The 27,106-nt window shown below is 38.8% G+C and overlaps 1 protein-coding gene across 2 annotated transcripts; it reads right to left on the bottom strand.

Annotated features, from left to right (window-relative positions):
- Positions 1-298: 298 nt before the first annotated feature.
- On the bottom strand, positions 299-25,340 carry LOC137093578 (ephexin-1). 2 transcript variants are annotated; one of them, XM_067458403.1, is made up of 16 exons: positions 25,270-25,340; positions 24,907-25,059; positions 11,840-12,198; positions 11,528-11,671; positions 7,011-7,112; positions 6,380-6,924; positions 6,084-6,244; positions 5,463-5,615; positions 5,204-5,333; positions 5,033-5,107; positions 3,680-3,769; positions 3,425-3,576; positions 2,935-3,108; positions 2,723-2,796; positions 2,063-2,167; positions 299-1,968 (listed from the first exon to the last, which is right to left on the bottom strand). In XM_067458403.1, the coding sequence occupies exons 2-16, from the start codon at positions 25,017-25,019 to the stop codon at positions 1,775-1,777; spliced, it is 2,571 nt and encodes an 856-aa protein (XP_067314504.1). In that variant the 5' UTR covers positions 25,020-25,059; positions 25,270-25,340; the 3' UTR covers positions 299-1,774. The 2 variants fall into 2 exon arrangements, with proteins under 2 accessions (XP_067314504.1, XP_067314503.1); XM_067458402.1 differs by having other exon boundaries at positions 25,172-25,310.
- Between the last annotated feature and the right edge of the window lie 1,766 nt (positions 25,341-27,106).

Here is a 27,106-nt window from a genome sequence, read left to right as displayed (position 1 = left end):
TCGTCGGCAGCTATTGGCTGAGAGGTGTACCTGGCGATTCATTTGATTGGTTTCGAAATGCCATGTCGTTTGTTGATGATATACTATAATAATAAGTATATGGAAACGTTTACATGGAACAGGCTAAATAAGAAAAGTCGAACAGCTGATTTGTGTTCAGTTGTTGTATAAATAATGTCTAATTGCGTCACAGAGACTAATTTTTGTTTTGTGACTTTTGTCTGTACATTATATCCAATTTCAAAGAATTGCAGGAATGCCAAATAGTGTCATACTGGCTAATCACATGCAAAATAAACAAGCTTCAAACTTTGTATTTAAGGTGACATTCAACAACATTCAATATGGGATTGATTATCGGTACAAAAAACATTTAAACAGAATGAAAGGGAACAGAACAGCTGTTAAACATGACTACACAGCACATTACATTGAAAAAGAAACAAAAACAGCAACATTTAGTGACAATGACAGTAGTGACAATATTATTTGTCATTAACCAGTAGCTTCAGTATTTCTAAAAACACATGTAAGGAACAAATATTCATTTAAATCAGTAAGTGAAAAAATTCAGTCAAAGGCTGAATCCAAAATCACCCCCTAAACCACCCTTCACTATTCCCTACATTAGTCCATTAATACAGTTCATTTGAAGGAGTAAATGAAAACGAGTGAGTGAATTCGGACAGCCATTGAGCGTACATCGCTTGTACACTCTATCACGGTGCAATGTGGGATAGTGCACTAGCTCAATAATGTCCACTATGGTCGGACACCACTACAAATGGCTGTCCCCTCAAATAATGACCTATTTGAAGGTAGAGGGGGCGATTTTGGATTCAGCCAAAGTCTCTAAATAGACCAATCCTGATCCTGAAGGGCCACATTCTTGCAAAGTTTAGCTCCAACCCCAATTAAACACACCTAAACCAGCTAATCATGAGCTGTGTCCCAAATGACGCACTATACAATATGCACTTACACTAATGTACTCAACCATTTAGTGTATGAAATTTATATAGTTATTTTGTCTTTTAACATCAGAATCTGCCTCCCCCTAGACTGGGTAAACCCAGCCTGATCTGCCGGCGATTTGATTTCGCCTGGCAACTCAGTCTGGAAACCTATACATTAATTTCTTCTGCTTCTGCTACACTTTTGCAGGAAAACAATCACAGACTGGCTTATCCACCTGGTGCACTATTGGCGGGTTTAACACAATGACGGATAGAGAAGCGATGGGTCGTTGCCTGTAGATCACCCGTCATGTGGTCTGATTGGTTGAAGGAATATCTAATTACGTACAGTACAGTCATTTGAATTATGCCCGTTGATCACGCCTCTTATGCAGTAGAAAATACAGAGAAGACTCTTTAGACCAATGTTCAATTTTAAATTGACCTTGGTCTGGTGATAACCAAACAATCCTCCCCCTCCTCTACGTAATTAAAGCTGCAACAGTTGAATGCATGAAGTGTCCAACATTCCTATTTTTTCCTTTAAATGGGTATTTTTAGGTATATTTAAATACATCTAGGTATTTAAAGTGCACTTTATCTTTTTGGTATTTTCAATGCGAACACACTATACTTAAAAACGTTATAGAATAGTGCACAAGTACGTGATTTGGGACACAGCTATGCTCTTAAGATAAAATTCTACATACTAAGATACTACAAACTTCTAGGGAGATGTGTTGAGGCAAGTTGGAGCTAAACTCAGCAGGCATGGCCCTCCAGGACTGAGTTTGGACAACTCTGGTCTAAACAGTCTTTCATTTAAAGCATGTTGTGGTTCGTTGTTCAAGGCCTCCATTGCGTTGTTTCAGCAGGCGTGTGGCTGTCTGTAGGACATGATACCGCTGACGAAGGTGACGTCTCTGCACATGTTCATTGGTGATCTCTACCACACATGCAGCTGAGAACCAGCCCCGCTGTCCATCCTGTACCCTACGGCCTTCCAGGAACCCTAAAAAAACCAGCAGAGTAGACTATGAGTATACAAGTTCTTCAAATTTTAGACTCATTTAGTTTGGAATATCATGGTTGTGTTGCAACTGTACCATCAGTAGTCTTCTGTATGATGTTGATCATATCTCCTGGCTGCAAACTAAGCTCCCCTCGTTGTTGTCCACTGTACACTTCAATACAACGCACCTGAGGACAGTCTAAGACACAGTGCCTTTTTGATTACAATTTGAACTTTTATTTATTTATTCACAAATGTTTTAAAATTCTAAAGAACATGTCTGTACTGCAGTTAATTGTCTACTCTGATTAAGAACAGATGTTTTCCATTTTATGGTGAAACAATGTTGAAGCCATTGACAATTTTGCCCCCTTGTGGCCAATGTGTAGTTGCACACGTTTTAGGAATATGAGTTGATCACTCAAAAATAAACACTTTTTTTGTGAACAGAACACAATGTATAAACCTATTATAATATAGGCTTCTGTATATTATTATATATTATTTATAGAGCTGCCAATGTTAAAATATTTCACTGGCATTGAATCTCTAAAATAACATATTCATTTAAAATAACATATATAAGTGAAAAAATACATAAAAATACAAAGATAAGTTTTATAATACCTTATAATATATCAAACATGGGAATAGCTTATAGACTTCTGTGGGTTAAATCATGAAATATTTACCTTGTGATCTCACTCAAACAAGCACGCCTGGACTAGTATTGCATTCAGTGATGCATTCTTACCCCACTCTTCATACACTGTGTCCTGTCCCTCTCTCTGCCCACCCAAAAGATCCATCCATAAGTCTTTCTCAGCTCTAAGAAAACAAACAAAGACATTACTTTGATTATTATATTAAGAGGAACATAATATTTAATGCTATAAAATGTTTTGATCTAGTTGCCATGCTTTAAATTATTGTGGTGGTATGTGGACAGTCATTGTAAGTACTGACTTTGAATTTGTTTGCAACAGAAGTTGAGAGGTGGTGCTCCGGTGATTATGCAAAAGGACCAGCCGAAATATCCGGTTTAGCTCACATCCCTCCAGCTCCTCCTCCAGGTCTTTCCCCTCGGTCACCTCTATCAGAGAACGGTGCCCGTAGTCCTGAACTACAAACCGGTCCAACCTAAACAGACAAAGAGAGTTAGTTGCATTGTGCATATTATATTATATTTTATATAATATAATACACAGCAAGATTTTGTAGCCGACAGGTCCATATTTAGCATGCCAAATATCTCACAGTCCTCGGCAACTCATCTGCAGTTCAGATCACGTCTTTTATAATTCATACTATGTGATTGTCGGGAATATTTAAAATGATATTCAGTATTGAGACACATTTTAACATCAGTGGATCCCTAGAAATCAGATTTAAAAATGATCACAGAGTAAACTCTTTAAAAAAAAAAAAGTTTGACTAATTGAATTGGCTCTCCTACCCTTTCCTGGTGCCCACCAGCAGCAGATCATTAAAGAGGAACAGAAATACATGACACAGTTTTCTCTGGCCAAACATGTTTTCCTTTGAAGAGATTTGAACCAGATCTCCCTGTTTCACAAGCCAACGGGAGGAAGACACAATAGCCAGGGCCTGAGAGATCAAGAGGGACCCAACAAACAGAAAAGACATCAAGGAATAGGCTATATTGAATTATTACACTACACGAAATGTGGGTGACAACCACCTGCAATACCTTGCATGCAAACTCAATCTTGTTAGCAATCTGCACTATTTCTTCCATCTGTTTCATTCTGCCCACCTGCCAGTTGCAAGCCTCTAGTAGCTGTAGGTGAAGACAACACAAATCATACCATACATAATGCAACAAACTGTGTTTATACGATAGCAGTCATTGACAAAATGCACTGAAAAAAAGGTGTGCTGGTAACACTTTACAATAAGGGTGCACTAATATGCATTAATTCATGCTTAAATAATGCAGATATTCATGAGTTAATGTATTACTATGGTGAACTAACCTATTTATTAATGATTACTGCATCAGCAACTAATGAAGATTCTACATGTTTAATAGATTAAGTAATCATTAAATAGTTTTTAGTTAAATGTGTCATAATGAATTAATTCCTTAATAACATATTATATTAACTAATAATGTAAATTAATGTGTCTGCTTTAATTAATCATTAGCTAATGGTTTATAAAGGTTTCATTATGTTATGACTTTACTTGATGGGGCACATGACTTATTAACTAATTCAGAATTAATTAAAAACTCATAACCACAATTACATATTACTTAATAAGTTATTTAATAGTCATGTGCCCCAACAAGTGCACCCTAATTGTAAAGTGTTACCAGTGTGTTGGATTTACATGATTTAATAATGTACATCGTTTCCACATGAATCAGTTAAGTTAAACATAATTTGTTCACATAACTTCAACATCACAGAATTAAGTCATTTTTTAGTGACTCAACTGAGTGGTCTCAAAATGATTTTAATATGGCTTCCTAACAATAGTGGTATAATTATTTTTGGACCAATATTTATTGTTGACGCTTCAAAAGAGTCTAACTAACCAACTGATGTCACATATGGACTATTGTAATGATGTTTTCATTAGCTTCTGGACATGGACAGCAAGTGGGGATACACTTAGGACAGAAAGGCCTCGGACTAAATCTAAAAAATCTTAAACTGCGATCCGAGGATGAACGGAGGTCTTACGGGTATGGAACGACTTTGGGGTGAGTCATTAATAACATAAATTTCATTTCTGGGTGAACTAACCCTTTAAGTTCAACAATTTGACTCTTCTCATCAAGTCCCAAGCAAAGCATGCTGGGAACTACAGTATCAGCAAAAATCATGTTCAAGTACTTGATTAGTTCACATTCACCCCAAATAATGTAATCTAGTAGATTGCACATTTTAGAGAATTACATTAATTGAAAGCAACAAAATCAAGTTTAGAAGAGAAACACAATTTTGTTGCGTATCGCAAATAATAAGATTAAGTAAATTAGACAATGTGTGTTTTCCTTTTTTTCAGTGTATGCTGAGCTGCTTGACATTCATACTCTGGAGATCTCCTTCAGAGCTTTCAGTGCGGTGGCCTCACAATCTGATCCTGGAACTGCCTTCTTCTGGATATTCTGCATCAAAATGTTTGACATATTGAATTATGATGTAACATTTAAAAACGATTAAAAATTCTCATGCTAATTACGCTAATGCTCTTCATCACTCACCTGCATTAGAATTTTAAGCCGTGTGATTCTCTGAAATGGCAGCGAAAGGAAAGATTTGAGGGGTAGTCGGTTGCATCGAGGGTCTTCCTGTAGTTTATGCAAGATCTCCACAATCTGAGGACTCTCTTTACTGAAAAATGACGTTAGTAAACAGCAGACACATTCATATCCTTGTCTCTAAAGAATATGTCTATAGAATACAGAGCCAGGTTTTATGCTAAGATCCATGATAAATAATTATTAAACACTGCTCTTTTACCCAAGGTTGTGCAATGTTTGCTCCTGATAGGGCATATTACGGATGTAATTCATATAAGCTCCAAAGGGTCCAAGAGCATATTGGTGAATAACATCACAGATTACATCACAGAACACACTTGAAGCCAGCTTCAACAGCATCGCATCCATGAAGCTAAGAAAAGAGTTTAAGTACATTCTTAAAAGGAAAATTCAAATTATTTAATTTATGCACTTTTTTAGAAATATACAATACCATTTAAAAGCTTGGGGTCTGTAAGAATTTTCAAAATGTTAAAATAAAAAAAAAGTATTTTATGCTCACTAAGGCTGCATTTATTTGATTCAATAAAACAATGATGTTGTAAAATATTATTACAGTTTAAAAAAAAACACTGTTGTACTTTCTTATACTTGGAAACTGATATATATTTTTCAGGAGTATTTATTAAATAGAACGTTTCGAGGAAAAAAAGTCTTTATCGTGCCATTTGTAGTTTTGCATTGCTGAATAATATTATTAATACCTTTTTTTTCCCTTTTCTTTTTTTAAAATCTCACAGGACCCAAACTTTGTTTGAACATTTTTGTGTGAACATTTTTGCTTTTGCTCAACAGACTACACGCTAGCCCTGGTTCTTACCTTTGACTGATCTCTTTGATATTTGCAATGCTAGAAAACAATGACTTCCTGTCTCTTGGTGCCAGAGCATCTTTCAGCACTGAAGATTCCTGAAAATGTTCCACAGCCACTGTCAAGCTCTGAAGATAGGTCTGCTCGGATGTGACAACCTCATACAGATGCTGGTGAAGGGGTGTGAAGATGGGCAAGAGCAAATAACGTTGGGAGAATATCAGCAAACAGAGTAGAGGCCTTAAAAAGAGGTAATGTAAAATGAAAAACAGGCATTACCATAGCCTTTATAAACTTAAAAGTACCTCTTGAAGCTTTAGCTGTTCTTTAGTGGTTCGGTTCAGAATTCCACTGTCTTTTACAATTTTTCGATCCTGCCATAAGTTCTCTAGTGACTTTTTCTTAGTATCAACACACATGCAATTGGTGTCTCCCTTAGAGGGGCTGTCTATCAGTTTGTCCACCAAACCAGGAAGAGGCAGCATTGTGGATGTTCTCAGAGAAGTTTCAAGCAAGCGTTTAGAGGGATTCTCCCCATCTGTTTTTTGGTATGTTATCACAGAAAGAACATCTGCTGGACTCTCTTCAAGGGAAACACCTGAGATAGATATATCTTCATGTAGTCTATCTACCTTAGAATTTTTGATACTAAAATGTCTCTCTTTAATTGCTCCTGAGAATATTTTGTGTAGCTCAGAAACCAAATTTTCCCGGACAGTGATGCTGACCGATCCAACTTCATTGTTGTGCTTAAAGGTTACTTTGTTTTTCTCCTGTATCTCAATAGCAGGAATTGATTTTGACAGAGAGAGTTGTGGAAGAAGTCTATCAATTGAGCCAGCGTCAGAACCTGGTGAAAACAGGAGAGTCACAGCAAGGTTACAATCAAAGATTAAATAGTACTAAACAGTGATAATAATGGTGGATTTCAAGTACCTGATTTTCTGTGGTGCAGTACTGGTGAGCTGAAGCATTCAGATTGGACTGGTGTTGTTGGTATATCCATATAAATACCCTCATCGACATCATTTTTAGATGCTTTCAACAAAAACGAATAACACAAGACCCTCCAGTCAGATTGCTGACAAACGTATTCTCATACAGTAAGAAACTTGAAAATGTATAGCCATTTCCGCATGTTTTAAACTCTCGCGTGGGGGATGGGAGATTGCCCGCACACTCACAGCACTCAGCTCGCAGCTGCAGCCTCTGGGATTCATGTTTAAACGGTGCGGCCAGCAGAGCAAAGTAAGTCTTTCAACTTCTCAAACTAATTCCTATAAAAGTTAAGCTTTCAAAGGCATGAACTGAAAACACCGCAGACTGAACATGCGCTGTGAATCTATGCCGCGGACGCGTTCATCATGAGCTTATCAATGACTGTCAATATATCTGACTCCTGCAGCGTTTTGGGCTGAGACTCCCTCAGTGGCTAAATCACATATTGAACAGACACGTTCAGTTTTTAATTGTAGTGTCTGTTCTCTAACTGAACTGATTTTATGACAATGAACGCGGTTGCAGTGGGAAAGTGATTAGTGATTCAGTAATCTAGTAGCGGTGGCTTTGGGAGTGGCCTCGTAGGGCAGCGAAGCATTCTGGGAATTGTTGTCTTTCATCCCCATGAGACAAAAATATGTTTTCTGTCTTTTCTCAGTCTAGAAAGCACTAAATTAAAAATAATTTCACATTTCTACTACATTAATGACCCAGTTTAAAGGGGGGGTGAAACACTCAGTTTCAGTCAGTGTCATGTCAATCTTGAGTACCTATAGAGTAGCATTGCATCCTGCATATCTCCGAAAAGTCTTTATTTTTTTAATAATTATATAAGAAAGATGCGCTGTTCCGAGTCTTTCCGGAAAAAGCCGAGCTGGTGGGGGCGTAACGTGTGAGCGGAGCTAAATAATGACGTGTGCTTGCTGCTGCTATTGTGTTGAGTCGAGTGCGTTGTAAAGCTGTGTCATCCCTAACAGCGGGAAAAAAACTTTATTCAAAATAAAAATATGGCTTTTAATCAGATACAGCCATACATCTATGATCCGGAATCAGACCCAGAGGCTGCAGTTGAACAGGAGCAGCAGCAAAAACGACTAGAGCAGGACGTCTCTATGTGGTACAAGTTATACACTAACTATATAATATGCTTAGCGACTTGTGTTATTTACATATTTATACTTGAATTATATCGTCGTATTTTTGTCTTTGAAGGTGTACATGTGAGAAGTGCAGTTGTGCACGTGTGTGTGTGTGTGTGTGTGTGTGTTTACGCGTGGTTTGTGTAGACAATTGTAACGTTATTAAGCGGACTGGTTTTGCACGGCAGGCTAAGTTAGTGTTTACATAGAAAGACACGGAATAGTAGCACATTTGAATGAAGAAGCGCGCTTATTTAGTTCAACATATTTCCCCACTCTTTGTGTATTGTTGTTTGGAGTGCTTTTACAATACACAAACATAAAGTTACACATATAGTGGCCAGCTAAACAAATGTACACGCACTACACATCGCATGCTCCATTGATCAATTTCTATATATAGTAATATATATAGTAACTATACGTGATCATGTTTTGGCTACTTGATGAGCATAGGCAAAAACACAGACATTTGAAGCAGTCTAACTCACCGCCCGCGGTTCTAACATTGGGACCTTTATCGTTGGGACTGCTCCATCATTCAGCATTAGGCGATTGGAAAATCCGGCGTCAAGCTGGGCCTTGTTTATGAAACAGTCGGCACCGAAATGCAGCGAACAGATATAAACATTCGCGCAACTCAGTTGCTGATCCGGAAAAGCAAATTCCATCCACTGTTGCCTTACCGCGGGGTTTTTGGGGAATCTGTGCAGGACTGTCTTGGTCTGGCAACCAAAAACGCACTTTTTGATGTCATTGTTAATTGTGCACATCACCTATGCAGCGCAGCCTACAAGCCAGCGCTTTGATGGGCGTAGCCTGTTACTTTCGTTTTCTCCCTCTTCCGGTAGAATTGTCCGTAAGGCCCATACAAGGAAATTCCGCCCCCATTAACGTCAAAGGGGACGCATGATCGCAAAAAACTTGCCGAAACTTATGACTAACCGGAAGTAGTATTTTTGACAAAGAAATACTCCCATCAAACGTCCACCTTAACTTTTGAAACTTTGTCCATGTTTAGTATTGGATTCCATGTCTTTAACAGTGTAAAAAGATCAGTATGCATGAAACAGCATTTCACCCCCCCTTTAAATACAGATTCATCTACCCAGTGCTGAAGTACTCCTTTAATGCAGAGATTGTCCTTGTGTGTTTGCAGTTTAAATATAATGATGCACTTAAAACTATGGCCAAACGTGTCATTACAAAAGTTCACAATGCTGCTGCAGGTGAAATATAATGTTGACAACACTGAATAAATATCTTTTCGTCAGGTTAAATACTGATAATTAAATCACTCAAACCTCTTTATCTAAACCTCTCTTCTTAACCGTCGGACTCGCAAATTCGTCATGTTTGTAGTTATTTAACACTTCGTATCTGCTTTTGTAGTTCTAATCGAATCCATGGTCCAACTCGCAATGGGTTGTGGGCAATATCAGCCGTTAGAGTGTGCATCAATCCGCACTTCGAATTCTGACTGGAAATAGTAAACCATCCAGGTATCTTTGGAATACTCTTTTCAACATACTACGATTTACGAATACTATTATAGTATGGATAGTATACGAATTGGGACGCAGAGTTTGTGTTTGGTTCTGTAAAGCTGGGTGAAACTTTAACCCTATTCACACAGAGCATTGATCCCAGAAAATTGCCATTGAATTGCTAGAGTGACTTTCTTTGTGAGGCAAAGACATCCTGGAATGGGGACCTAACATTGCTGGGACCAGTTCCAGAATGCAGCTGTGTGAACAAAAGACAGGACCAATGCCGTAAGGGGTGTGTCGTATTAATGGCGCTGAAGCATTCGCCAGCTTAAGCTGGGTGCACACAGTGCGATTTTGCACACGATTTTGCCATCTGAAACAAATTTTGCAAATCCTAAAAGATTCCTCTGATCCTAACATCTGAAGTCTTTGATTGGTAGTTTGACATGTTCACCGGCAGCCGATTAATGACCACTGCAATCAAATTTTACCTCAGACGAAATTCTGGCAGTGTCAGAAGATTTGCCACAAAATCCTGAAGTGTGACTTCTCCTATGACGACCTTCAAATATCTCGGTTTTTCAAGACAAACTATGACCAAAACGAGAGCTAGAGATTTCTTTGTAGCCACCATTTCAGCCACCGAACGCGTCATTCATTGATGATATAAAACTCCGGACGAGTTTACTTGTGTGCGTTTTTAGCACGCCTTGACGATTGTACAGTCTGACATTAATGACAACTGAGATCTTACAGTGTGACATGGCTTACATCTGGGATCATGTTTATACTGTCTGACAAGAAACATTCGCAAAGGATTTTGACAATAGCACTGTGTGCAGGACCCATTAGTGGAACAGTGTATGATGCTAAGTCAATATTTCGGAACAGTGTGTGATGTGCTATTTTATGATTGAATCAGAAAAAAAAAGGTGTTTCTCAAGAGATAAACCACAAATCATAAGCAAACTTAAGATTCTTAAGATTTTTCGTATTAAATTATGTTATTCCCTTAACTAAGATGAATTGATACATACCTCTCTCATCTCAGTGCATGCACTTATTCGCTCTGATGCATGGTGACGATCTGATAGCATTTAGCTTAGCCCACTAAGCCCAGTTCATTCATTAGGTACCAAACAGAAATCAAGTTAGAAGCGACCAAACACCTCCACTGTTTCCCTATTTAAATAAAGTTACACAAACTGCTGAACAACCATGTATGGTGACGTTTTATTTTGTGTCACCATACTTGGTCGTTCAACTATTCATGTAACTGTATTTAAATAGGGGAAACGTGGAGGTGTTTGGTACCATAGTGAATGAACTGGGCTTAGTGGGCTAAACTAAATGCAATCAAAATGTCACTGCGGATCAGAGAGATTAAGTGCACACACTGAGACAAGAAAGGTATGCATCAACTCGCCGTATTTAAGGGAATAACAGTTTAATATGAAAAAGCGGTAGAGTATCCCTTTAAGCTGGACCAGCATGGTTTGGTAAATGGATGGATGATTGATTCAGATGTGGGAGACTCCAGACACAGGAATTCATTCAGTGTGCGACTCTTAAAGCTACTCTATAAGCATACTTTTTAAAGTATGCTTATTTTTTGCCAAGGTGATCGGTGCTGTAAATTTTTAATTTTGTTTGCGATCAATTTTTATTTGTTTATGAAAAGTCATTAACCTGATTCTTAAGGGTTAAAAAAAAAGTCTGAGAATCTGAAAGATGTTGGATTTTTAGCTCTGGACATGCCTGTCAGTCACAAAGGTAATGAGAAATAAACAACAATCATTATGGCAAAGGTAAAATTATCACTTACACATCATTGAGATCAGTTGCTCTGGCTCTTTGGGAAGGGGTCTGGCAGGTACAGGTATGCTCGGAGGGACTCGTTTTGATTTATGTGAGGTCGTTTTTGGATGAATGTGCCAGTTTTCCAAATGGGTATCATTATTCTTTCCATCTGTGGGAACAGATTGGTGAATGTTTGCCAGTGGTTCACAGATTTACTCATCTGCGATTATGACAGTATAGGATGCAGTCCATGCAGGACTGGATCTTCTCATCTAGGAGTTGATTCATGAATTGAAATAAGCAATGTGGGAAGATTTAAACATTCTGTGTAGAGTACCTGAACAAGTTGGGTCTGATGGAGATGCAGCATAATCCCCATTGCTATTACTGACAGGCTGAGGATGGTCAGCACAGAACTGTGATTTCAGTAGACAAGGTTTTGGGATTAGTTTTATCCTTGGAGAAGTGACGAGACCTTGAGTAGCAATTCCATTGTGTGGGTTTTGTGTTACAGGGTTGGAGTGCTGGCTGGCCCAGCAGTGGTGGCCCTTCTCCTGGGCATCACTCTTCAAAATAAAGTCTGTTGCTCTGCGCCACTTCTCACCCTTAAGCGAAGGTTTCATTTTAGACGCAGGAAAGTTTTGGCAAGAACACAGTTCTTTGGATCCATCTGGCCCTGGCATGGCCTTCTGATGCCTGTAAGGAAGAGCAGATGGGAGCAGAACACTACTTTTAATTTGCCAGTCTGAATTTTGACAGATGACTCTAAAATGTCTATATAAGATGGAAATAATATATATTTCACATTTACTCGACAAAATCTTGAAAATAATATATAATATAGTTTTAAATATAACATGCTCATAAAACGTATTAATGAAATAAAAGTACTTCCCACATAAGTGTACTTACAGAAAGTAAAGTAGTTTCTTCTTAACACATTTAAGGAAAAAGAATAAATAACTTAAGCAGAACTTGCAGATTTTTATTTTTTTATACATACATTTTAATTGCTCTTGACTTGAAATATTTGATTAATTTCATACACAACTTAAAATTACTTATGTATCATGTAATCTCAATTTAAATATTTTTAGTAGTGGAAACGGCTAGCTTTAACTAGCCAATTCAATAAATGCTACCTTGCTAATTGATAACGCAATGCTTTGATAGCATTAGCATATCATACACTTGCTGAATGAGTACAGCAACATAAAACAGGTTTTATATAAACCATGCTGGGAAATAGAAACTACAGCCCAGTTTAAGACAAATTTCGGTTTTTCTAAATTAAAAGAAACAAGTTCATAAAACCCAAAGCAGGGAAACAATAAAGACTACTTAAAATGTGTCAGTTTTGTGAACTCAAAAGAAAAAGAAAGTTCTGAATACTCATAAAAAGTTAATTTGATTGAACTAATTTGTTTAATTTGCATTGGCATTACTCAAACCAATTAATTATTTTGAGTGTTAGGGTTTACAGTCAAAATAATGTAAAATTAAATGCTTTATGTTAAAGTACTCATGAAATCAAAATTGACCATATTTACTTTGTTAGCACATATTAAAGGTCTTAGGGTGAACAATTAATCCATGCAAGTTAATGCACAGAAGAAAGAAAAAAGAATAGTCACAGTAATCTTTAATCAAAATCTGAAAAGTAACTTCCAATCTGGAAACAGCGTTCCTTCTCAGATGACGGCAGTTTGACATCTTGAGTTTGAAAATGCTTCACCACTCCCCTCCAACCATCTGTCTGCTATGAGTGAGATATGAAGAGGAGGAGCGCTGAGGTAAAACCCTGCTCTCTATTCAATATTCCGTTTCAATTATGCCACAGCCCTGAAGAAAACTCACTTGCAACTTCCAGTTCACTGGGACTTTAAAGTTCTGCCCAGCCTGTGTTCCCCTGTCTTGTGTGAGGACTTTTGTTATTTTCTGTCTTGTGTCAAGTTTTGTTAGCCTGGCTCCGCCCTCCTACATATGTCCGCTCAATTAAAATTTTCCTTCAGTATTGGGATTGGGGTATATTTTCTGGTTTTCTCAGATCAAATTTTGACTGGTCCAATAAGCGAACAGAGGGATTGGCTAAGAACGATGACGTTGATGTTGTGCACTACAGTCTATGGTTTCAGATGACATGTGTCATGACCAAAGGCTAGTGATTGGTTATGGCACATCCAGAGTGGCTCTGGGCAGATCTAATAGTTTTAAACTTCAACAGAGTACCCACCTTCAAGAAAGTTAACGCTTGTCAATGAAGAGGAGCCAGACTCTCTGTACAAATGAAATGTATGAGCCTTGTAGGACCAGGCTAATGTCTTGTAGTTCTTTGTAGTCTTCATCAATGATTAGTTTTCCCAGGTGTCCCTCCCCCTTGTTACCATTAGTTACTCCCTTTTTTATCTTGTTAACCTGGTTTCTCTGTGTGTATATTTAGCTCAGTGCTTCTTGTTCTTTGCCATGTGTTACCTATACATTGTTGTATTGTGTGCACTTGTTGTAGTGTCATGTTCATGTGCCTTGGTTTATTTTGTTCCTCGTCTAGAGTTATTTCCATTTTGTCCTGTTTCAATAAATTCTTACTGCACTTGGATCCAGTGCCGTCTGCAGTAGGCCTACCACCGTTACAGAATGCAAGAACTAACAATGGATCCAGCGGTGAGATTAGCCCGCCAACGCCAAGGTAAACAATCCCTCGAGTACCACATCAAAGATTTTTTGGTAATTGCTTATTTAACCTACCAGATTGTGCCCTGATTGATTTCTTCTGCTTTGGACTATACAAACCACATGAAGATAAACTTGTCAGTGATGGTCCCCGGGGGTCATTTGTGAAATATTTGGATTATAGCCCTTCTGGAACCTTGCTGGTTCCCCTTTCACAGTAGTGGAGGTCGAGAAGGATGTTACCCCTAAACCTTTTTGGGAGCCTGTGTCTTTGGACAAGATGGACACCTGTCCCTGAGAGAGTAGTTCTTAACCTAAGCCTGTGTCTGTTCCTGTCAATGAAGCACTGACTATAATGGCAACAGCCCCTGACCAGTGTCCAGAGGGGACTCCAGCCCCTGACCAGAATCCAGTGTTGGCTCCAGCCCTTGCCCAAAGGGGTCTTCCCCTCCCGTCCGGAGTCCCGAGGGGTCTTCCCCTCTGTCCGGAGCCCAGAGGGGTCTACTCCTCCCATCCAGAGCCCAGCGGGGACTTCATTTCCCAAGATGGTTCCAGCCTTTGTCCAGAATCCCTAGTCTGCACTGCACTTGCTACCTCCTACTAAGCCTGCCTTGTCCTGGCCACCTGCCTCGCCCTGGCCACCGTCTCAATCTACTCCACCCAGACTTCCTGCTCTGCCTCAGTCTCCACTTCTTCCACAACACTTTCCTGGCCCTCCATCCCTCCAGATCTGCCTTCATTCCACCACCCTCCTGGACTGTTGTTTCATGAGGAGCATCTGGAATCCACTCCTTTAGTGGGGGGCTCTGTCATGATCCCAGCCTGTGTTCTCCTGTCTTGTGTGAGGACTTATTTCCTGTCTTGTCATGTTTTGTAGTTCTTTGTAGTCTTTATGGATGATTAGTTTTCTCAGGTGTTGCCTATTAGCCACTCCCCCTTGTTATCTTGTTAACCTTGTTTCCCTGTGTGTGTAAATACCTTAGTGCTTCTTTTGTTGTTTGGCTTGTTACTTATACATGGTTGTAACGTGTTTGTGTCATATTCATGTGCCTTGGATTTTGTGCCTTGTCTAGAGCCATTTCCCTTTTATCCTGTTTCAATAAATTCTTACTACACTTTGATCCAGAGCCTCTTGCCTGCAGCAGCACCGTTACAAGTACATTTTCATTATTAGGTTTCAATAATCTTATGTCATGCTTTAAACAGTACACTTAGTTTGACTAAAACATGTAAAGTACATTCATTTTAACTTTAAAATTAATTGTAAATAACATGCAATAAGTGCCCGAAAACATTACTGTACCAATTGGGGTGCACAGGAACAGGCTGAAGACTTTTGAAAATTTTAACTTTAATAATGGCATTCAGAACCAACAGAAAAGGCAGGGAAACAATCCACATAGTAGACTAATATAACAGTGCGCGTTTACATGCACACCAGTAAACTGATAACTCTAAATAAAAATAAAATAAAAAATCAGCTTATTGAAACGGACAATGCAAGTAACCCGCGTTAACATGACTTTATTAATAAACTGGGTTATTTCCATGTAGTGACGTCAAAAATAATGTCCGTATGTAGTTATTCAAATGTTACGTCATTTGCGCTTTTAAATAAAGCGTGCACTGTGTCAGCAGGAGATTTACGGCTCATATTATGTGAAGTTACAGATGCAGCGTTTTGACTGAACCTCTTTTACTTCTTTCTATTGCTTGAGAAGAGAATAACACATCTTTACAATTTTATGGGTCTTAAAAGAGTCTGCGTTTGTCCTTGTCCTTTCATGCAAATCGCTAGCTCGCTCTGTCTAGATGTTTTTAAATCTGCTCTAAGTTTGCGTTTTTTGTCACTTATCACACACGCGCACTTCAATAAGCCGACAGAAAGCAGGTTAATGCGTTTACACGCAGCACAAAAATCGAGGTAAGAGGCAAAAAAATAGCTGTCCAGACCGGTTTATGCTTACGCCGTTTATGACCTTACTCCGATAAAAGAAAACGGGTTACCGCATTTACATGACCATGTTCATTGTTGGCTTATTGGGCATAATCGGCTTAAGAACGTGCATGTAAACGCACCCAATGACTAGACAAAGACTCAGTGAGCAAGAGGAATTTAAATAGGAGACAGAAATTAGATAATGAACTAAACACAAGGAAACAGAAAAGTTGTGGGAAATTAAGACAAAAGGAACACTTGAGAATTAAAACAACTGAAAGATCAGACAGACGTGATAATTACATTCAGTTTGCAAAATGTATATTTAAGTACTTTTTTTTTTTTAAGGGAAGGTAACTGTATTCCACCAGGTCATGATTATTTGCCACCCCTTTGCCAGTCCAACTTTTTGTAAGCTTAAAAACAAAAAGATAATGCATCATTTGCAAAAATGTTTTATATTTTAGTAAGAACTTATTGATGACAAATTATTTCTGTGGGAATTTCTTTCTAATTGTTATGGCTTTTCTTTTGCGATTATTTGCATCTGGGGCATAGCTCAATGAGTTTAGTTTGATTATTATATGATGGCATCTGGATTTAGTTACTGATAAGATTTTATTGTAAGTAAATAGTCATTTGTAATGAAGTACATTGTAATTGGTTACTGCCACATATTGTGATCTGCATGTTATTGCTCGAGAGGAGCAATTCAATTGACTGATAGACAACTACTCTGTAAGTGTTTGTAACTTTTCTCATTTGATTGTTTGTTCATTTGTTGTTGGATAAGTGTGTCTGTGTAGTGCTGAGGTGTGTATTATTAGTTTTGGTATATTCTCTCGGTGTGTGTGGGAGTTAGCATTTGTTGAGTTAGCATTTGTTTGGTCATTGCCACGTTGGGAAGCGAGTTTGTTGGGGCGTGGCCAGCGAGGTATTAAAAGCCTTGTGTGTTTGAAACATTTTGGCTAGAGAGGAGCAATTCAATTGACTGATAGACAACTACTCTGTAAGTGTTTGTAACTTTTCTCATTTGATTGTTTGTTCATTTGTTGTTGGATAAGTGTGTCTGTGTAGTGCTGAGGTGTGTATTATTAGTTTTGGTATATTCTCTCGGTGTGTGTGGGAGTTAGCATTTGTTGAGTTAGCATTTGTTTGGTCATTGCCACGTTGGGAAGCGAGTTTGTTGGGGGCGTTCCCAGCTGCTTTCAATAACGATACTCAAGTGAGTATAAATAGCGTGATAGTCCGCGGCAGCGGAAGCGGCAGTGTGAAGCCCTCCTTGTGTGAAGACCGACGAGTGTAAAGACTTCAACTCTTCCCAGTGCAACTCCGCCCGAGCAAGGACCCCGGCAAGCAAGGCACTTGAGTATCATCTTCCTTTTCATTATTTGTGTTCGGCTCTAATTCCTATCTGGCCTTTTCACCATGTGCTTTCAAATCTCAACTATAACTACTAGCACTCGTAAATCACGCTCCGTACGCACGAGACGCCGTAATCCTAATAATTTGCGCTATATCCTAACATCCTCTGCTACTTTACTCTTTATTCCAATTGGTCTCTGGAATTGCCAGTCGGCTGTAAACAAAGCAGACTTTATTTCATCTATTGGGACTCATTCTCAGCTTAGCCTCATGGCCCTAACTGAGACCTGGATCAAACCAGAGGACACTGCCACTCCTGCAGCCCTCTCAAGCAATTATACTTTTTCACACACTCCTCGGCCTATTGGGAGGGGTGGGGGTACTGGTTTGCTTATCTCAAATGATTGGAAATTTGATCCATTACCGTCTCTACCGGCCAATTCATTTGAATCGCACTCAATCACTATTACTCACCCTGTTAAAATCCATGTGGTAGTGGTCTACTCCTCCACAAAGTTACCGAGGTGACCTGGAGGACGATACCTCCAGGTCACCTCGGTAACTTTGTGGAGGAGTTGGATGTGTTACTTTCTAGCTTCCCTGAGGATGGCACTCCACTGATTCTGCTTGGCGACTTCAACATCCATCTTGATAAACACCTAGCTGCAGACTTCAGCACTCTACTGACTTCATTTGACCTTAAGTTAGTATCTACTACGGCTACTCACAGATCAGGTAACCAATTAGACCTGGTCTACACACGCAACTGCTCCACAGACAACACTTTAGTTACTCCATTACACACCTCAGACCACTTTCTCATCACTCTTAACCTCATACTGACTCCTGATACAAAACGTACTCCTACACAGATTACCTTTCGGCGTAATCTACGCTCACTCTCTCCCTCTCGCCTATCCACTATGGTTTCATCTTCACTCCCTCCACCTGCTCAGTTCTCAGCACTGGACACTAACAGTGCTACCGACACTCTTTGCTCCACTCTAACATCCTCCTTAGACAGTTTTTGCCCCCTTTCATCCAGACCAGCCCGCCCCACCCCATCTGCCCCCTGGCTGTCTGAAGTTCTCCGTGAACATCGCTCTGGACTCAGGGCGGCAGAGAGGAAATGGCATAAATCTAAAAACAATACTGACCTTGCCTTTTATCAGTCTCTTCTCTCTTCTTTCTCTACAAATGTCTCCACTGCTAAAACAACATACTACCACAACAAAATCAACAATTGCGCTGACTCTCGCCAACTCTTTAAAACATTCTCCTCTCTCCTTTGTCCACCTCCTCCCCCTCCTTCATCAACTCTTACAGCTGATGACTTTGCATCATTTTTCACCAACAAAACAGCTCTCATTAGCAAACAGTTCTCCTCATCACTAACTGACATGCACATCTCAACAACTAACACGAACACGCTTCCATCCTTCTCTCCACTCTCCGAGGCAGATATTTCTAAACTCATCCTTTCCAATCACCCTACTACCTGTCCACTTGATCCTATTCCCACTCACCTCCTTCAGGCTATTTCTTCTTCAATCACCCCTGCACTCACTCACATTGTCAACACTTCTCTTCACACGGGCACCTTTCCCACAGCATTTAAGCAGGCTCGGGTAACCCCACTGCTTAAGAAACCCTCTCTGAATCCAGCACTTTTAGAAAACTACCGACCGGTATCCCTTCTGCCTTTCATTGCAAAGACCCTTGAGCGAGTTGTGTTCAATCAACTCTCTATGTTTCTTGAACGGGACAACCTCCTAGACAACAACCAATCCGGCTTCAAAAGCGGCCATTCGACTGAGACGGCCTTGCTCTCGGTAACTGAGGCACTGAGACTGGCAAAAGCAGCTTCCAAATCCTCAGTGCTCATTCTGCTGGATCTGTCTGCTGCTTTTGACACAGTTAACCACCAGATCCTCCTGTCAACACTTAAGAGGACGGGGATCTCAGGATCTGCTCTCCAGTGGTTCAGGTCTTACCTCTCTGGTAGGTCCTACAGGGTGTCATGGAGAGGTGAAGTGTCTAAGTCTCATAATCTAGCTACTGGGGTTCCACAGGGCTCAGTCCTTGGACCACTTCTCTTCTCCATCTACATGTCATCATTAGGTTCTGTCATTCAGAAACACTCCTATCACTGCTATGCGGATGACACTCAACTCTACTTCTCATTTCAACCAGATGATCCTACAGTCAGTGTTCGTATCGCTGCCTGTCTGACAGACATTTCTGACTGGATGAAAGAGCATCATCTTAAACTCAATCTTGCAAAGACAGAATTACTTGTTTTCTCAACCAACCCAGCACTTCATCAAAATTTCTCCATTCAGCTTGGTTCATCGACCATAACTCCATCAAGGACAGCAAGAAACCTTGGAGTTGTGATTGATGACCAGTTAAACTTCACTGACCACATTACTGCAACAGCCCGGTCCTGCAGATTTGCTTTATACAACATTAGAAAGATTAGACCCTTCCTATCAGAACAGGCTGCACAACTCCTGGTTCAAGCTCTTGTTCTCTCCAGACTGGATTATTGTAATGCTCTTCTGGCTGGGCTTCCAGCATGCACTATCAAACCCTTGCAGCTGATCCAGAATGCAGCGGCGAGAGTGGTCTTTAATGAGCCGAAGAGAGCGCATGTTACGCCTCTCTTCATCAAACTGCACTGGTTGCCAATGGCTGCTCGCATCAAATTCAAGGCACTAGTTATCGCCTACAAAACAACCTCTGGCTCTGCACCAATATACCTAAATTCACTTGCTCAGACTTACACACCCTCCAGAAGCTTGCGTTCTGCGAGCGAGCGGCGCCTCGTGGTTCCATCCCAAAGAGGCATGAAATCGCTCTCACGGACATTTTCCTGGACCGTTCCTACCTGGTGGAATGACCTGCCGATCTCAATTCGTGCTGCCGAGTCTGTAGCCATTCTTAAAAAACATCTTAAGACACATCTTTTCCATTTGCACTTGACCAATACAGAATAGCACTTACTGATCACCACAGCAACGACCAAAAGCGCACACTCCTGGATCATATCTACGTCTCTCATCCGGATTTGTGCCTTCAGGCGGGTATGTTACATAGTTATCATAACTATCAGAATCCAGTGTTCTGTATATTGCGTACGTGAGTTTTTGTTGTAGATGGCTATTGCTGCGCGTTTAGCTAGAATACAAAACCAACCCATTGGGCCACTGAATCTGCATTAACGACAACAGCTGGGGCAACAGCCTTAGTCCTAATGGGTTGTAGCTATCTTAGCTATCAAAATCCAGTGTTCGGCACTTTGTGGACGTGAGTTTTTGTTGTAGATGTCTGTCTTTAAAAAAAAAAAAAAAAATTGTTGTGTATTGTGCTAATTAATTGAGATTTCTTACAGCTCTTACAGGTTTTTGGCCTTGTCTGTTCCGTTGCTTCTATTACTCTCCCCTTTTTTGTAAGTCGCTTTGGATAAAAGCGTCTGCTAAATGATTAAATGTAAATGTAAATGTTATTGCTACATTACGTTTCTTATGTAAAGGTCCAGACTCCAGACAGTGTGTGATTTCATCTGACTGCAGATAAGAGCACAGACAAATCTGCCTTTTTGTGTGCTCTAGTCTGAAACGTAATGGTTCAGCCTTATGGATATTAAATGGGTTTTGATAGACTTTAAAAGATCTCATTTGATAATTAAAGAGAAGTATACCCGAGTTGTATGGTGAATGTGATTTCACCAAGTGCAACATGTTCCTTGATCAAAATCTTTCATAATCCTGGAACAACATTCCAATCAACCAATCATATTTGAGTTTAAGTCATACAGTTTATGTCCAGTTTAAGCTTACAGGTTTAGCTGACTCTACATCAGTGCTATTCACCTTTAATTTCCATCTGATTTTAGGTATAAGTTATGGGTAGGGTTAAGTTTAAGGAAAGGTACAGTGTAATGACTAAATGTTGTTCCAGGGGCCTATACCATGAAGCCGGTTTAGCTGGCTGGCCAGATATGTTTAAGCTAGTTTGTGTCAATCTTGGGTTTTAGGTACCGTGAAAGTGGCTTGGCTTTTAGCTGTTCGTCGCCATATAGTAGGCCTAACTTACGCTCCACGGCTAACGTGCTCCAGGGCAGGTTATGTTCTGGATAAGAGATCTCAAACTGAAATTGGACCAATCAGCTGTGAGCAAAGTGACTCTGATGATGCGTCCCAATTCGCCTACTTATACTAAGTCCTAAAAGTATGTACTCTTTTTGTGAAGAAAAGGTATATACTTTTGAGTGTGTAGCAGAAAAGTATGCAAGCTTCGGGACATACTACTTCGCCATCTTTAACGGACTCTGTCGCTTAGTTACGTGCATCCCGTCACCGTTTATCTGCCCTGTCAATCATCGTCAGATTCGTCACAGTTCAAATCCTCCACATTCAGTTTAATCTCCTAACGTATCGGAGAGAAATGTAGCCACTCGTTGATCTGCCATGTGTGGATCTTTGTGGGTCAGAGACTCTCCTCATATGTTTGCAGTTTAAATATAATGATGCATTTAAAAGTTCACAATGCTAATGCAGGTGAAATATAATGTGGACAACACTGAATAAATATTTTGTCAGGTTAAATATTGATAGTTGGTCACTAAAACCCCTTTATCTAAACTCCTCTACTTAACCGTCTGACTTGCACATCCGTCATGTTTGTATTTTTTTTTTAACACTTTTTATCCGCGTTTGTAGTTCTAATCGAATCTTCGTCCAACTCGCAATGGGTTGTGGGCAATATCAGCCGTTGGAGTGCCCATCGATCCATACTTCGAATTCGGACCAGAAATAGTAAATCATCCGGGAATCTTTGGAATACTCTTTTCAACATACTACGATTTGGGACATACTAATTCGATTTTCAAATACGATTTAGGATGGATAGTATGCGAATTGGGACGCAGGGTGATGCATCTCTGATGCAATAAAGCCACTCCCCCTTTTTCTACTCCACATTAAAGGTCAGGACATAGCAAATGTTTTTTTAAAGACCAAAGCATCTGGCTTTTAACAATGCTTATTTATAATAATAATAATAATAATTTTTAATGATTTAGATAAAACTTATATAATTTTTATATCCTTAATCAATTACACATTTATCACTTTAGTTAGCTATTCAATCATTAATATGCACTTTTTTAAACTTTATATAAATAGCCTATAATAAAATCATACAAAAGCTTTAAAATCAATAAATAAAGCTATTAAGAGAAGCTTACTGATCTTAAATGTTCAATTCTCTCTATATATTAACTAAACTAACTTAATGACTTACTTGCATTGACATATAATATTTTTTCTTTAATTTGCCCTCGTTAATAAACAGCTCTTTTCTTCTTGCTGTGTAAATTTGTTTAAATTCTTAAAATGTTTCAATCATTTATTATTCTGCAGAAGAGAGAAATTAATCTCAGTTCCAATAATCCACAGCATGCGATTGGCTGTTCACTACTGATGTCACATCACTGATCCACAGCATGTGATTGGCTCTTCACTACTGAGGTCACATCACTGATCCACAGCATGTGATTGGCTGTTCACTGCTGATGTCACATCACTGATCCACAGCATGTGATTGGCTGTTCACTGCTGATGTCACATCACTGATCCACAGCATGTGATTGCCTCTTCACTACTGATGTCACAGCTTTACTCCTGAACTCAGGATCAAAGCCTGAGTTGACAGAGAAAGCTGAAGATCAGCATCATGGTATTAAAGCCTGAATAGATTGGTTTGGTTTTGTCAACTCAAAACTAATCCTGTAACCCTGAGTTTGTTAAACTACCATCATGGTACAGGCCCCAGGTCAACAAAATATGTTGATCCAGGAACATGTCTTACTTGGCAACGTCATGGTGATTGTGGCCGGCATTGAGGGTCATAAGAGTGAGCGGTAAATGTATAGAGTGTAGCAGAATATGAGCTAATATACATCTAGTATCTCATATAAGTTCTCATTTAAACATTATGCACCAATAATAACATTGTGCACAAATAATATTCTTTAACTACTCAATGGTTACATTTTCTGAAAACCCACAACCCAGCTCACACAAACATAAACCCACCAACAATTTCCTTTTGTCGGAACAGCTGGATCATGCAGTACAAAGAGCCGTTTCCGGGATTTCCCACCTTGGTAAGTCTGATCACGCATGTCGCCGCTTGCTGTCAACTCAGCTAAATCATCTAAGACATTCCTACTAAATTCAAGGAGGTAATAATGTATCCTTGGGCTTTCTATTAAGTCACCATTGTAATGGAATTTGGAAGTTTTCCACTTTCCATAAATCTACGAATGACTGAAAAATGTTTTCATGGAAAGACAAGATGCGATGTGGGTTAAGTCAAGGCACCACCTGAATCAAAAACACTGCAAAAAATAAAATAAAAAATAAAATGGTAAAAAAAAAAAAAAAAAAATTAAGATAGCAGGACAACTGGCACACATTTGATTGCCTGTTCTCCCAATTAATCAGCATAAATTAGGTCCATTCGAAAACTTCAACACTACATTAATCTTGTTAAAACCGTTGTGAAATGTCCTTAATTTTTGTGATGTGATCATTTCAAATTTGTAACACAACTTAAATTAGACATATGGCTTTGATTTTCTAGCAATTCTAGAGTCCAAATTTTATATATTTTAATAAAACAAATGGTTAGTTTAGAACATTTGCTTGGTTAACTTAAATGTCTATAACTTGTTTAAGTAGTTTTCTTTAAAAAGGAAACGTATATCTGTATTCCAAAGACAACTGAGGTAAAAGCACCTTAAGGGGAAAACTTTAGTCCAGTTTCTCTTATTATGAAATGATCCTGAGAAAATAATGCAGTCAGAGTGTGCCCAAAGCCCATAGCAATCCAAGTCAAAAGTCTTTTTCAACAGTTTAAAGACACAACAGATGGAAGATAAGAGAGATGCATCTTGAATATGTGAACATGGGAATGAAGGGCCATATTATGTAAGCCTCCACACAAATACATGTTTCATTTTTATAAACAATACATCCCATTTACAGTACAGCCTTTTACTGTTAAAAATGTCTGAGAGACATTTGTATGACAAGTAAGTTCAGATACAGCAGATACTGTTCATATGATTTTTCAACTGTTCAGATAATTTTGAGTTTGTTTCATACTTGCACTTACAATAAGTTGATTTATAACAATAAACTATAATCTTATTTGCTGAAATTGAAGCTTAATTACATGCATTCTGTGTACAAGCTTTATTTGTTTGTGCTCTTACTGTGTATATACATAATACAAAATAAAAAAAGAAGAAAAGAATGAAAGAAAAAAAGCCTGGATTGAATTCCACGCAACCTTTTTTATCAGAGCAAATCAAAACAATGCACATCAAAGGACAAGTAAGCAAACAACTTCCCACTCACCTTAGTTTTTCCCCCGCTTTTAATTCTGGAATTTTGTCCACCTCTTGACAATTAGCAGAATATCCCCAGCCCACACTAACTGGTCCAAGAGCAGGGCTGCCAAGTGAATCCATCACACAACTCTCTCCCTATAATTGTTGAATTTAGTCTCAACTTCAAATGTACAGAGAGGGGAGGGGAAAAAAGAGGATTGGTCCTGACATGCCAGTGTAAAGTCAATCAGTTAAGAAGATCGGCATTCACATGCATCCTTAGTGGAACTTACACATTATTGGAGCAAAATACAGATTTTGTACGACTATATTTAATACAAAATAAAACAGTAAGGACATGTTCTTCTAAAACTGTATGACATCAACCCACATTCGCTTAGAATGCAGAAAAGTTTGTTGACGGCATTTTGTCACAAGCATGCCAGGCTCCACCCATTCTCGACACCGCACAGCATCTCCAGAGTAGGCCTACTGATCACCCACACCTGCAACTCATCATCACCTCATCACTGCCTGCACTTATGCTGCCTTCACGTGTCATCGGAAGTTTCCCACTTCCCACAGCTTGTTGTGTCCAGGTGCTTTGTTGTCGGAAATAATGGAAGACGCTATAGGTTCACTTTTGTGCGTCTTTGGAAAAGGTTATTTTAACACTATAGCCTAACCATTTCAGTCATTTCCCGGTCCCAGAAAATCATAGAACAAATGGCAAACATATCAGCACAACACGAAAGCATATAGTTTATAATCACATTCACAATAAAGCCATAATATAGACAATAAAGGCTGCTTAAAGGCTAAAATGGCAATAGTTTTCAGCCATACATTATCCTATTGTATAGCTACTTTTACCACACTATAGATAGTCAGCTTGCTCACTATTCTGGAATGATGGTCAACTACATGCGATTTTCCATGTGTTTAAAATACACAATATGATTCAAATGATTATTCATTTATGTAAATATGTATACATTAACGACAAGACAAGACAATGAAATTGTCGTGGAAAAAAAACCTAATAAAACACTTGCCACAGCAGAAATTCGTTTCCCATCTGCCATTTTTAACGGTTATGCCACGCCCACTCGGGATAGGTATCAAAATTATTTCCGAACTTCCCAGTGGTAAACAAGACATCACAGGGCGTTTATGTGCAATTTTTACCTCGAGAACTCATATTTACAATAATTCTGATAGCACGTGAAGGCAGCATTAAGCCACATGCACACTCTCAGTTACTGTCCGATTTTGTTAGGCCTATTGTGCATACTCACCTCAAGGACTCGCTATATTTACTTACCTGCTACCTCGATCTCCAGTGTGTCTCCTCCTCTGTCTCCTCACTGTAAAACATTTCAAGTCGGTTAAACTTAGAAACGAAAGTTCACCTGCTGCCTTAAAAACATGAGTCAACTTAACTTAAATACATTATTTGTTTCAACTCAAAATGTTATGTTTTACAAGTTATATAACTAATGAACATTTGTTGTTTCAACTCTATTATCTGAGTTAAAACAACTTACTTTGTTAAATTTATCCAGTGTTTATAGTTGTTTTAACTTGATTATCTGAGTTAAAACAACTTACATGATCAAAACTCACATCAGCTCATAATGAAACCACATAATCTGGTTTCTCATCTGCTCAAAAATATTAACATTTTATTGTAACAACTTCAGTGTTGCACAAACTTAAACATTGGTTTTATAATTCATGTTAGGAAAACAGGTTATAATAAGCCATTTTTAGAACAAAAGTGCCCATTTCATCAAAGTTTCTTCAATATTTTACTGGACTAGAAGAAAGATGAATGCTCTAAAAGAGGTATAGAAAAAGTAAGGGAGGGGAGAATAAAGACATGAATTGGGGAATTTGAGAGAGTGATGTAAGGACACTAAATAACTACTTGTCAATTACTTTAAAGACTACTCTGTAATACTTTACATATTTAACATATTACAGAGTACAGAGTGAGTAATAATATTCATGCTCATATTATTATAAGTTTCATTGTTACCTGGAATTTCACAACTCCCATTTAAACTTTCACATAAGCGTAAGTTTAATTTAAAAATGGCAACATTTTCAACAAAAAGCTGAGAAAATCACATTTTTATGAAAGACATCCAGTTTAGATTCAGAGCGATGATCAAACAAAGATGGAGTAGATCGAATCCATTAACACCCCTATGCTTGCACAGTCC

Source organism: Pseudorasbora parva, chromosome 12 (genome assembly GCF_024679245.1).
Source record: "Pseudorasbora parva isolate DD20220531a chromosome 12, ASM2467924v1, whole genome shotgun sequence".
NCBI lineage: Eukaryota > Metazoa > Chordata > Actinopteri > Cypriniformes > Gobionidae > Pseudorasbora > Pseudorasbora parva.
This window is presented reverse-complemented; position numbering and strand designations above follow the sequence as displayed.